At 37.5% G+C, this 14,542-nt stretch overlaps 1 protein-coding gene across 1 annotated transcript; it reads left to right on the top strand.

Annotated features, from left to right (window-relative positions):
* Positions 1-2,449: 2,449 nt before the first annotated feature.
* On the top strand, positions 2,450-14,206 carry LOC100374260 (uncharacterized). The gene is made up of 11 exons (XM_002731966.4): positions 2,450-2,497; positions 5,611-5,695; positions 6,701-6,872; positions 7,363-7,659; positions 8,519-8,812; positions 9,872-10,189; positions 10,554-10,847; positions 11,467-11,763; positions 12,109-12,405; positions 13,120-13,416; positions 13,554-14,206. Exons 2-11 carry the CDS (start codon positions 5,642-5,644, stop codon positions 13,847-13,849), a joined length of 2,616 nt encoding a protein of 871 aa, XP_002732012.3. The 5' UTR covers positions 2,450-2,497; positions 5,611-5,641; the 3' UTR covers positions 13,850-14,206.
* Positions 14,207-14,542: the final 336 nt, after the last annotated feature.

Genomic DNA, 14,542 nt, shown 5'->3' with positions numbered 1-14,542 from the left:
AATAAATAACAGGTATGTACATTCCTGCTGTGGCCATTTACCTACAATAGAAACATCACAAGTATGATAAGAGCATTTTTGATGTACACATTGCAGCCCTAGCTGTTTCTCGCATGTGACAACAATCAGCCTAAATCAAAAAAAAAATTGTAGTGGGCCAAACAATGGCCATGAAAAAGTAAGAATGGGTACAGCCAGCCATGCCAATTTATGTGGTGAATGAAATGCAATTATTGCAATACTTTCTGCTCAATATTGTGCAGTGTAGCCTATGCCAAATACTCAATGGCGTGGTTACAAATGATCATGAAGATTAATCATGATCACATACTCCATAGACACTATAACATTACATTAATGGGCGAAGACTATACATCATATCCATGCCCTAGACATGGCTACATTCGAGGTCATCATTTTGCCAATGCCATTCTTGCAATTTCATTATTGCTGTCTGCATAGACCAGACTATTAAGTATTTACACATATCGTCCCTAAATTTTGGTTTTAGATGCTAAATTGAGATGCATCGTGAAAACGGTGGCCGTGCAGGACCGGTTGGTCAGGTAATTGTTACTAGTCGCACCGTGCATGTGCACATAACAACAATCATTCACAGACCATAGGCCTAGTAAATTGCTGTCATAATTTATATGCGATGCATTGTTTGGCGAGTTTTAGAGGTAAAGCAATTGTTAAGAATATATTTAAATTTGTGGAAAATTTCCATGACGTTGCATTGCATGCGTGGATTCGACGTCACGATTTTTGCGTGTCAATTTATCTCCACTTTTTTCAACAAATAATTCACTTTTTTCTCCCGGAAATACGTTGTCAATCTTATTTTATTAACTTGCACTTTGTCTTGACAGCGCAGATTACACCGAAATAAGCGCCTTTGGTTGATTTCTGGCACCCAAAATTCATTCTCGATTCAGTCCTAATTACCCGTTTAGGAATGACCTGGTGTTCCGGAATTGACCTCGCATAAAAATACTGCCGCCTACGGCGGTTCCCGGGATCATTGCATCAAGTCAGGAAACATTGTGTCAACACAAGTGGCGCTATTCAGCACAGACCTGTGTATTATGTCGTATAACTAGCCTATGACGGCTAAATATCATCTGCCAACTATATACAAGAATTTTCTTGTTTTGAACAAATTCTCTCTCGATTTTTAGTAAGATTTATTCTTTAATGAGTTGATCAATAAAAATAAAGCACAGCACTCATCAAAATGTCTTATTTTATTAACATTAAAATGCCTGTAAATTGGGAGGTCAAAGGTCTATTTTTCTCAATATTGACATTGGCACGTAGATCGCAAACCAACCGAATAGCACCATCTGTGTTGACACAATGTGGAAATAGTTCCGAGCATATTTCCCATAGTTCCACGCGCGGTATGTGTCAGATCGGTTGGTGTGCGGTGATCTGCGTGTCAATGGGCAGGAAACCTCCCCGACTGAAGGTTTTCACACATGTCTCAACTTAAATACTACAACTAAATTATGGCCATGCAAGCAATAAAATGTATCCAACGAAATGATTGGTTATTTCGAAATAGCGGACAAATCAGTGCAAAGAGGATAACAATTTTGTATTGGAATTAACCACTTTTCATTCAAGCTCTACCAATTTAAAGTAGGAGACTCGGGTCAATGATGTCATATCTATTGTCATTGCCAACAACGCTTGGCTCAGCACATTCCAAGATATTTCACAATTACCATGCCCATGTCTCACCATTATGCCACAGGGGGAGACAGGATGTATGTATCTCAAATTTTGCTGACAACACAATCCAGTGACTGTATACAGCAGTCTAAATATAAACACGTGTAATGGATTGTTGCAAAGTATCCAAACATGTGTGCTTTTCATTCACACTTAAAGTACATGTACTTACTAAAAGTACTTTTCACTTACAAATTATGACACAATAACTTAACTTTGTTTGCAATACATGCATTTATGGCTTGTGTGCGGTGCGTGTGAATGAGAATATTTGCTACACGCGATATCCCGTTGCGTGTTGTATTAGGACCAACGGTCTTTAATTAGTTTCCAGGGGGTGCAATTCGTTTATCTATATATATTCAATGCTTCAACCACACTCCCCTATACATGCTTAGTAACACGCACCATAATGAAAAAACTATAATTCAACCGGGCTTCGAGTGAGGACAAATATTGAAAACAGCATCACCGCCACATTTATTAGCTTGACCGGTGGAATTTAACACATACAAAATAAATTACCATCTCGATAATATTTTTAAGGAAACTTGTAAATAATTGCGCGTGGTACTACATTTGCAAAGAGAAGGTACTATCGACGTATCTATTCCAAAAACAGATGATTTACGATATGTCTCTTTTGTTCTCACGTGCATGGACATATGCTGGTATATGTGAAACAATATAAGTGTATATTTCTATTAATTGTCACTTTGCGACAGTGCGGTCTGGACGTTCACCAGATAAGAGATAATAAGTGAGTACTGTCTTTGAATACATCTTTTTTTCCACCTCCCTTGGTTATTAATGTTTAATGATTATACATATATCCTCGTCATCTTTCGGATACACCTTTAAATAACTAAAACAGAGTTAATATACTTTGAACTGCGGACTGTGAGGTGGTTGAAACAAACGTTCAGCCCCTTGTCGACGTAACAACTCCGTCAGTACTGATTCGACAATACAGCCACGATGAAACCCGCAGTTGCCTAAACTTACGCAACTCTCTCTAGATAAAATGAGTCTTTAGTTCTCACAGCTTCCTCAAAAAAATTCACCATTTCAAAACCATTGGATGGCCAATCAATAATGTTAGTGTAGTCATCCCGGATGCGCTTACAAGCAACTTTACTGTATAATTTACATTGGTGGCGTTTCGCGATTACCAGCGGTTTCAATAACTGACGATTCATCAAACCAATGAATATGTTCAACATCATAATTGGTGACAGTATACATAAAGTTCACTTGTCGTTACGTTTTGTTCTATACTCGGCGGTAACACTGGTTAAAGCGGGGTAGTCATCACCTGCGCATGTGTCAGATGGCCATAGAGTGTCATTGTTCACAAACAGACGTCTACCCATGAGCCTTCGCGTTTTTAGTGTGTGTTTTTATAATTGCTCGTGGCTCAATACTCACGCGAGCGCAAATGACGACCCTCACGCTTTAATTTCTTTCGGCTCATCCCAAAGTGTTCGTGATAGTACCATGAACGGTTGACAGACGCGGGGCAGTAACGATGGTATAGACATTTTCGGCGACCAACTTTCTTCTAATCTATTTCAAAATGTATTGATCGTTAGGTATAATTCAATATAGTAATGTAATACGTTGTCAGTAAGCTTCACACATTACGAGGGACCGCCAGCACCACGTTGAGTTGATGTGAATTTATTGCATATATTATACGTAGGTGATTTCGTCACACCAAACATTTCGCTATGTTAGCATAAGACATTCCGTCCAAGAGCATTTCGTCTGTTTTTTTGTGTTTTTTTTTTTTGCAAGTCGCGGGCGGGGTCGGCAATCCTAGCTTACTCTGCAACATGGTGACTGTGAATTGCCACATTCAGTACGTGGTCCGATATTAGTGACAGAAAAACTGGGTGCGTCTCGAATGTCTTAACAGACGGGCTAAGAGGAAACCACAAATCTAGACCACTCCCATGTGCTGCATAGTATTACAATTATGTTAATGAGGTATAATGGTATAAAAAGTATGGACCTGGTACTAGGGATTTCAGTCACTTGGTTAATGAAATCGGTAGAAGTGGGCATGGGCAGCTACCCTTTCAAAAAATAAAAAATATGTAAGCAAAACTAAAAGCAAAAAAAAAAAAAAAAAATTATCAGGAATTCTAGCTCTATATCTTATGGTCATTTTCTGAAAATTGCAATCCATTGCGAGTAGCCGTTTTGACAATACGAGAGAATAAAAATTGAAACATTTGAAAATCCTGGCAAGCGCCGTGAACGCGAGCATGACCTCCAAATTTGACCCGGTGTTCTAAATCTAGAGAAGGTTGCTGCGTTTTCCCCGCGTTGGCGTGGACCGTACGATTTTGAAAATGCCACTGAAATCAAGTAGGTGATGACAGCTATAGAATGAGAGGTGATAGGTGAGAATCGGCCGAAAATTGGCGAAACGGCAATAAAAACAAAAGTTTAACGGCAATTTTCGTATCGACTTACACCATTTTGGCATATCTATCACTCATAATTTGAAAACAAATATATTTCAATAGTAAAATAGTTAATAGTTTTGTGAGTATGACACCAATTTAGAGAGTGCAACAAGCCCATTTTAAAAGTGGTACCTTCGTCGCTTCACCTCCATCCCAGTATTTTGTTTACATGGACGCCATTTTCATGTACGAAAAGAATTTTTCACTCGTTCACTCTCATATACGGCAAGATACGAAAAAATGTCGAACATGCAGCGTAAATGCAAAGTAAAACGAATTGTACATGTTAGAGCATTCACAGCTGTAGAATTGAGATGATTTATTGGTTATTTTGGCATAAAAATGGATTGAGCATGCACAGAGATTTCAGATTTTCCGGGCAGCTCCCAGTTATGTTTTCCATGCATACTTCTTTTCTAAGTTGCCAAAAAATAAGCTGTATATTATGCTATAATGTTATATCTTAGATTTGTTTATTCGTGTCAATGCTTTTTGTTTCATAAGTAATATTATAGCGTAAAAATAAGCAAAGCTTGGTAGAACGCATAGCCGATCGATGAGGGCGTTTTTAATGCATTTGTATAGGAATAAAAACGAAGGCAACATAAACGAAAGTAAAATTTGTTTATCTTTATTGACACTGACAGATGATTTAATATGTTGCCCGCTCATGACATTAGATAAACATTGATATAAAGTTCATTTGATGAAAATTTGGTGAAAATTTGATAAAAAAGGGGAAAGATATGGCAGTTTACGTTCAGCTACAATTAAATAATTAGTGCTTATTCATTCAAAATGGTGCCGTTGTCTTTACTATTCAGTAGTGCTTTGTTGTGTCATCCTTTGTCAAAAAATTAAGAGATGCTGATTGAAGCTACAAAGTACCTTATCTCGAGAACGGTTACCCTGATTTTCATCAAATAAAGTACATTGCATTGCTCTAATAGAGATCTGTCTAATGCATATGGTATGTGTATAATTTTCCCTTGAAATCCCTACTGGTACCACAGCAGATGCGGCGCCACGAAATGTTGCATGTGGGGGGGGGGGGTCTGCTCAAATTTAGACTCTCTGAAACGCTATTTCTTGCATTTTGAGGGGCACATTTTGCTGACACAAAGGGTTTCAGCTATTTTTACGGGGCGACCGCCCCTCCTGCCGCCGCCACTGCGCACACAACAAACTCGGTGGTATCACAAGTAATCTCAAGGTGAACATTAGGCATGAGATTTGTGGATTTTGTGCTTTAAAACATTCCAGGAAGATGGCCCAGGAAAAAGTTCGACATTGACGACTAGAATATGATTTTGGAACTAAATCCATTACTTATCAATGTATATACTCAGATGTTTGGCAGAATATCATATTTATATTTACATCTCTGTTTTGCATACAGATTACACCGTTTTTTGAACGCGTCGATAACTATGAAGAAGACACTAATAATAATAATGGTTGTAGCCATGGGCTGCATACATTTGGTAAGTGTTTGAATGTCCCATAAACTCCAAGAAAATGCACTCAAATTCGTATACAATCTTTAACAGTGCGAGACTAAACCTTGCATTTCTATAACATGTTATAAATTCAAAATGGTTGTTTGAATCAGTGTTGGAATTCCAATTGACCAGTTCAGCTAACATTTTTTGTGACATCCGAGTGAGTACAAATTACATCCAATCAGTAAACGCTTTAATTTAAATAAGTGGGCGTTAGAGTCTAGACTCGCTGCACTAACCTGCCCTCACTCCACGCGTTTCACAAATAAATTCAGTTCCACACGCAATGCTAATTTCAAACAAGGTAAGGGCGGTTTTCATGCTCGGTGGAGTTACATTGTCTGGTTGTATTTGTCGTTGGTTGGATTGACTCTGGAACTGTTTATTCAATGGACAAAATTGAATAAAATGGTATTCATCCTAAACAACTTAACTTCCAATACTCAATAAAGACAAATTCTCAACCGAAGCCTGAGAAATCATCGTATTACTATGCCGTGTTGTCCCCACTTCTAGTTTATGACTCGATCACAAACGTCTTGCCAGAGCAAATTTAATTATACCGCATAAAAAGATTGAAATTAACATAAAAATTCCAAAACCATATATACAATAAATTTATAATATCTGTTGCTTGTATAAACCTCTTTGTCGAGTCCAACGCTTTAATAACCATTTTATAACAAGCCCTAGAATATCGATGAAATACAACGTTCCATGCAAGTACACCTAAAACCACTTCAGTATTTAAGCTACAGTTACCCCTAATGAAAATTTGCCAAAAATAAATTGCACCCGCTCGACACTTATGAGTTAAGTTTGCATAGTCAGTACTGTCACGTAAACGATTAATGTTGTCATAAATATACAAATTGGTTTAGAGTGACAGCATTGAAGTTGAATTAGGTATTACATTCGTTTCACGAAATAGACACAAAAACTGCATAAAATTAAGTGCCTATCTACCTTATGTGTATTCACTTTCAGTCATCAGGAGCAACAATTATGAAAGGACGACATAAGAGAAGTTGTGGTGGTGGTGGTGGCCGCGGTGGTTCTAGTGGCACTGTTGTTATTGGCGGTGGCAGCGATGGTGGTGGTTCTAGTGGTACTGTTGTTATTGATGGTGGCAGCGATGGTGGTACCACTGCTCCAATGAGTAAGTACTATAATAATTTTAGCCCATGTCAGTTTAAGATTGTGAATTTATTATTTAAGATTGATTGTAGAATGATACTGATAAGTACTGTAATTATTTAACACTAAGTTTATTTCCAAGTAAAGAACCACGTAAGTACGTTTTGTAGCGAAATCACCTATAAATAAAAATATACCACATGCAATTGTGAAGAATATATTATGATTAGTTGTAATCATCGTAATACAATGTATTTGATACATGCATTCGCAATTATAAATATATTGCATGATGCGAATTTACTGAAATAAAACACACAAAAACATTTGTTTATGTTGGCTGAGTAGTTTGACGCATGACAGAATTTAGCAATAAAACAAATTTGCATGTGGCAAATGCTGTTGAAATAATTTGTTCTCGAAGAGTAGATAGTTTGCTTATACGTTAATTGTCAAAAATATAGACATATAAGTCTTTCATGTTGTAATGTCTATATTAATTTCTTCTACAGCTTATGTGCACATTGGATGTTTTGGAGACACGAGTGACAGAGCTATTGAGACACTTGAAGGCACGGACTCTCGGTTGGATGGTTCTTACACGGCCCGAGCGGATGCAATAAGAAAATGTGCCCAGGTAGCAAGTGACCGTGGTTTTACTATGTTTGCTGTGCAAAACGGTGGCTGGTGTGCATCTAGTGCTACAGCGGCCTCTACGTTTTCCAAGTATGGTATGTCTGGAGCTTGCAATTCCGATGGCGAAGGTGGTCCTTGGGCAAACGATGTGTATATACTAGAAGAAGACACAGGTATTCATCATCTATGAGACATGTACATTGGTATTAACGCACGATAGGGAATGACAATTTACTCCGATCCTCCGTACCACATTTAGTCGTTTTTCTGATCATATCAAGTTGTTCATAACCTAATCTTCTCATAACAAATTATTGTTTTAAATTCCAGCTCGAAGCACTGATTTCTGAAATATTATTGTTAAATTGAGAAATTATATAAAAATAGAAATTCGGAAATCTGTAAAAAAAACTTCTGTATATTTGAGTGAAATCATTAATTAGCTTGAAATTGTACATCATCGCAATATTTGGCATATAAACAAATAGTCATAACAACTTTTGCTTAAAATCGATTTAGTGATTTAATTTGAAAACTATTCATACATGTGCGTTATATAATGTGCAGTCGCTGACCAAGTTTTTTAATTTGGCTGAAATAATCAATTGAATTTTATAATTTTGTTGAAAGCAACTTACCAATATAAAACCATTTCATCTGTAGAGCACCGGCAACTGCCTAATCTTTTCTTAAAGGTTGTAATCGTTTCCTCTCATTTATTATACAGTGTATTTTTACACCACATTTGTTTGTTGTTTGGACGATTTTAGTTGTCCAATGTTTGGTTTAGTTAACCATGTCCAATGTTTGTCAATTATTTATGTTGTGATCCTAATTGTCGGAATTTTAAATTCGATTGAATAATAGTAATGTTTGTGTATGTTTTTACTTCTATTTTACATGATATAGAATTCGAAAAACTCTGTAGCTATTATGTATTTTGTAGTGGAATAGCACTATAATTCAGTAATGTTTATATACATATATTGTACACTACCATTTTATTTTACAAGCTGTGTTTTGTTGATGCAGGATACGAACGAGTTGGCTGTTTTGGGGACACAAGTAACAGGGCCATTCCAACACTGGAGGGTTCAGACGCTCGACTGGATGGTAGCTACACATCGCGAGTAGATGCAATAGAGAAATGTGCCGAAGTAGCAAAAGATCTTGGTTATAAGATGTTTGGGGTGCAAAACGGTGGTTGGTGTGCATCTAGTGACACTGCGCATACAACTTTTGATAAATACGGTTCGTCAAGTGCTTGTCTCAGTGATGGAGAAGGTGGGCCATGGGCAAACGAGGTTTATGTACTACGCGATAAAGGTAAGCTTAAAATATGAAACCATAACTGCTAAATATACTGGAATTGTAGGTATTTATCAAAGTATGAATCATAATAAATGTCGGCACTTATGAACACTTTTACTGTGTTTCAAAGCAATATGCGTTAGACCGTTTTGGGGAAATACTTTTAACTTTATTGTTTATCTTTTCTCGCTTCTTTTATATTTCTACATAACTAGTACTTTTTGGATTCTACTTTAGTCAATGTATATTTATGTGAGTCCTCTTTGGCAATACCAAAGATAAATTGACAGTAATGTTCGAAAGCTATATTATGCTCTCAGTTCATGAACATAGATTTCCAACCATCACACGTTAGAGAACATAGCAACTGTACTTACGATAGATTAGAACTGTAAACTGACTTTAGGAGTTGAAAGCAAAGCTATTTTTGCACAGACCGACCCATATTTGAGACGGTGGCTCTGTACCAGGCTTATTGATGCACCTTGATAAAACGGACGGACGTAATAAACTACAGTGCCTGCGTCAAATACGCATTGTAACCGGATCAAGTGATAGACTACAGAGATAGTTCAACCGACTATTTTTTCAGTACTAGGCCACATACCGAAGAAAGTGGAAGCTATGGACCGCCAAAGAAGCAGAGGCGATTTTTCGCCATCGGCAACAAACAACGCAAATTTTGTTTATAACTTTTTCTCACACCAACTCTGATTAGTTGCAGGCTTTGAATGCGCCTCCAATCACATCTATGCGACTTCTCGGTACAATCCGGTACGCGTTCGTGGGGGTACGCTGACATCGAGCTAGCGTAACCGTGCAATTCAGATGATGACTGACCATATGTATATTTTTCCTGCGTTTTACTCTTAACTATAATTATGACTATGACAAATTTCAATTTTGTCAAATTTATGGAACCTTCACTAAACCTTTGTATTCATTCAATATGCAATATCAATGACAAGAAATTCACTCATCTATATCATTTATCTTAAAATGTAATGATTTACTTCCCACCTTTCTCGTTTCTGTCTCTTGGTTATACACTAACACGCATTATTCATTCATTAGATACATCGTATCCTGTACCCGCTGAATACGTACACGTTGGATGTTATAAAGACACGAGTGACCGAGCCATTCCGACACTTGAAGGAACCGACGCCCGTCTTGATGGAAAATACCAATCTCGTAAACACTCAATAGATAAATGTGCCCAGGTAGCACGTGATCGTGGTTTTAAGATGTTTGCTGTGCAAAACGGAGGTTGGTGTGCATCTGGCGGTAGTGCGTTGTACACGTTTGATAAATATGGTGCATCCACAGATTGTGCTGCAGATGGCGAGGGTGGACCATGGGCGAACGATGTATATATACTGAAAGATAAAGGTATTAAAAATAGTTAGCATAGTATATTATCATATAGCTTATACAGGGGTTTCTCCCGTGGAAATCAGTTTTGATTTTGACAGTTCGTAATATAACGATGTTTACATAAAAAATGAGGCATGTGGTTATTTTATAATTGGCATGCCTGTCTTAACAAAGTGAAAAACACAATTCTTGTTTAATGATATCATACAATATTTACTTAATTCTGAATCATATATCGGTGTCCCTTATTGTCTAGGTAGTAGAGAGTGGAAATTTAACATTGGAGATAATTTGTATATTATGTCATAGATTTATTTTGACATCATGTAGTAAACAAAGTATATAATTCATTCATACTATTTATAACCTTTGTTTTCAGAATATGCTAGACTAGGTTGTTTTGGCGATACATCTGATAGAGCCATACCGACCCTTGAAAATACTGATAGCCGATTGGATGGTTCGTATGGGTCACGCGCAAACTCTATAGATAAATGTGCAGAGGTGTCTAGTGACAATGGGTTTAATATATTTGGCGTACAGAACGGTGGTTGGTGTGCATCCAGTGCTACTGCACTCGCGACGTATAACAAATATGGAACATCTGACGCATGTGGTGCTGATGGGGAAGGTGGACCATGGGCCAATGATGTCTACATACATATTAGACGAGGTATGGATGTATTGCTGAGCAAACCATGCCAATACATTATACAATTCTTCTTTATTTCGTTGATACATATAAATTATTCCACGATCGTCCATAAATATTCCTGCCTTAGAAAATTGATATTGGATTGCATGTTATTGTCCTCATGAATTGCATTATTGGTGCTGGTATAAGTACCGCCCCACAGAGTAATCTAACTATATTGAGCTAACATTATGATATATGGAAAAGCTCGTTTCCGGTGCGCCAGTTGGGAAGGTAACAAAGCGACCACAAATCACACCAAGCAACGTCATATTAGTGTTTGGGCTCACAATCATTACAGTGAGATTATAATGTTAAATCTTAGGCACTCAAGACAATAAAACAACTATTGGATCGATATATAGAACTACCGTCACCAAGTTGCTGTTATAAATCTTAGCCATCTGCTTTGACCAACGCAGTTAGTGGTGCTATTTGTTTGATATCGGCCTCAACCTAAGTAAATAAGTAATGTATAGATAGTACTTAACCATTTCTGAGCACCTGTTAACATCACATACCATCTGTATTTAAGACTATGTATATATTTATCTCAGATTATCGCCTCATTAATATCTCATATGTTTGAATTCTCTAGGATATTCCCAAGTCGGATGTTTCAAAGACACGAGTACAAGAGCCATAGCCACTCTCGAAGGCACAGATGATCGACTAGATGGTTCATACACCACTCGTACAAATCCATTACAGAAATGTGCAGCAGTAGCCCGTGAACAAGGTTTTCAAATGTTCGCTCTCCAGAACGGTGGTTGGTGTGCAGGAAGTAGTACTGCGACTTCTACTTTTGGTACATATGGGGATTCTTTAGATTGCAAAAGTGATGGCGAAGGTGGACCTTGGGCAAATGAGGTATATGTGTTCACCTATAACAGTGGTAGGTATAAGAAAAATCAATTGTATGTGTTGATATTACATATAAATACGAAACAAATATATATCTGAAAGCCTAAAATCACGAATGTGTTTCAGAAGTTGGAAAGATGTCATTGTCATAAAACTGATCGTTACATTTACCAAACATCAACACTGTGCTACGTACTGTTTCCAATTTAAAATTGAAGACTTAAAATGCTTATCTAAACTAATATATCTATTAATTTAATTTCTCTAATGGCGAAAGTGTGATAGATTTCTGTTAATATTTGTATGCATGTGCACTGTATGATTAGACTAGGGCAATCGTTTTGTTTGACATTTCTTCTTCGTATGTTTTCCCCAGAATACTCTAGGATTGGTTGTTTTGGCGACACATCTGATAGAGCTATACCAACGCTGGAAGGAACTGATGACCGTTTGGATGGTTCCTACCAGAATCGAGCAGATGCTATTGGAAAGTGTGCAGCGGTATCTGGTGATCATGGTTATTCGATATTTGGTGTGCAGAACGGCGGTTGGTGTGCATCCGGTGCATCTGCCGTAGAAACCTTCAGTAAATATGATGTTTCAACAGCTTGCAAAACTGATAGAGAAGGCGGTCCATGGGCAAATGATGTCTTCATTTTTACAAACACCCCAGGTATGCAGAATTGCATTAGTTCCATTTTGGATTCGGATACATGTACGCATACATGTGTGGTCCCGTCTTTGAATACATCAGCAGCTTTGTGTCTCCCGACCTTTTACAAAGTAGAGTACAGAACTAAAAGATAAATAATAATATTGCAAACATTGAATTAGGCTACACATATATGTAATTTTAATAATTTACAACTCAGTTATAAAGGTTGACCTGCTGAACAGAAAAGAATAAATTTGCTGAACAGAAAAGAATATTTTTTTAAACTTCGTATAATTGGTTAATTTTGTCTGATCAAATCACTTACAAACATCGTACATTCACAATGGCGGTAATTTTATAGTAATTTTATATTTACAAATGCGTCAAACTGAAAATCACATTGCTATTCCGGAAGCACCTATTGTTGAAATGCAGTTCACCCTTTGCTCATACGGGATTTACATTGCCAAATACCGGCCAATGTGTTAAATAATGGCGTTCGCGATGACATAACCCAACTGATTGAAAACAAACTTTACACTGGCATGGCAGTCTCATGCGTCTCAGGTTTTGATTCAAAATGACCCAATGGTCATGTATGATTTACCATACTCCACAATAGTCAGTCTGTTGGTTATGTATACGTACATACTTGTCAGTAGAGCTACTGCACCTATATACTCAGACTTTTCCTGTAAACGTTTATAATGTGTAATTGCAATGTGTTTGCAGGTTACGTACGAGTTGGCTGTTATAAAGACACTAGTGACAGGGCTATTGCCACACTTGAGGGCACAGACTCACGTTTAGATGGGGCATACACTGCCAGGACAAATGCAATACAAAAATGTGCCGATGTTGTGGTAGACCGAGGTTTTCAGATGTTCGCTCTGCAAAATGGGGGCTGGTGTGCATCAAGTAGCGATGCAGTTGAGACATTTGGTAAATATGGCGCATCCACAGCTTGTGCCGACGATGGAGAAGGTGGACCATGGGCAAACGAAGTTTATATATACACAACCGACAAAGGTATATCAAAATATAAACGTTGTATATAAATTGAATAACTTCACGGAGAGAACAGAATAACTATATTACATGTGTTCTTCTGTGATAGCAGTGAAAATAGTATAATTGACATTCTTTGACTTGTTATATTTTTCCAGAATACACTAGACTTGGTTGTTTCGGAGACACATCTGATAGAGCCATACCAACCCTTGAAGGTACTGATGACCGCCTTGATGGTTCTTATGGGTCACGCGCATACCCCATCGAAAAATGTGCTCAAGCAGCTCGTGCTCGTGGTTTTAAGATGTTTGGTGTGCAGAATGGTGGTTGGTGTGCGTCTAGCGAGAATGCAGAAGAGACGTATACTAAATATGGAACATCTACAGCCTGTAAATCTGATGGAGAAGGTGGACCATGGGCAAATGATGTGTACATTCTTCTTGACAACTAATGTGCGTGGATCGTACTACTTCGTTTTATTCTGCTTTCAATATACATTCTTATTTGCCTTTGTGTCTTTCACTTTAACGCCATGTAACGTATGATGGTAATTCATTCCAACCATTTTTCTTATAGAAACCGGTACCACGACACTTATCATACGTCCCAACATCACTCTATTGCCGATCACAACCAAACGTATTATTTAATAGAATATAGCTTAGATGCTTAGAGGTTTCGTATGCGATATATAACTGTAATTTCGAATTCTAGCTGGTCGATCTATAGATTTGTTCTATGAACTAGATTTGATATCTATCTGTGAACCTAACGCATAACTCTAATAAAATATTATATATATCATAAATTATACCACGTATTTTGCTGTTTGTTTGTTTGTTTGTTTGTTTGTTTGTTTGTTTGTTTGTTGTACAATGACATTGCTAACATTCCCTCTTGCATAACCCGAAACTCGCATACACAAGTATATAATATGGAAAGGCGCGTCCAGCCAGCAGCCCCCTCCCCCAGCAGCCCGTAGTTGCGTCAAAGTACGGCAACTACATTCGTGATGCGATAAAAAAATTGTTCAAAAAACATGCAGTAGCATTTTAGGAAAAATTAGTTTAAAAATACTGCTGTGCTGTCTGACGCCCGAGTATGAACATCACCATTCGTTAACTGTATTTATAGAGCAGTACCT

The sequence above is a fragment of the Saccoglossus kowalevskii genome, chromosome 22, assembly GCF_978046115.1.
Source record: "Saccoglossus kowalevskii chromosome 22, keSacKowa6.1, whole genome shotgun sequence".
In the NCBI taxonomy this organism is placed as follows: domain Eukaryota; kingdom Metazoa; phylum Hemichordata; class Enteropneusta; family Harrimaniidae; genus Saccoglossus; species Saccoglossus kowalevskii.
The sequence above is the reverse complement of the archived record's forward strand: the minus strand, read 5'-3'. Positions and strand labels throughout refer to the sequence as shown.

Bases quoted from the DNA above. Each gene is read 5' to 3' on its own strand.
- LOC100374260 (XM_002731966.4), top strand. From the start codon at position 5,642: ATGAAGAAGACACTAATAATAATAATGGTTGTAGCCATGGGCTGCATA. The intron at 10,190-10,553 runs GTATTAAAAATA...CTTTGTTTTCAG, and splicing joins ATATATACTGAAAGATAAAG to AATATGCTAGACTAGGTTGT. The intron at 13,417-13,553 runs GTATATCAAAAT...ATATTTTTCCAG, and splicing joins TATATACACAACCGACAAAG to AATACACTAGACTTGGTTGT.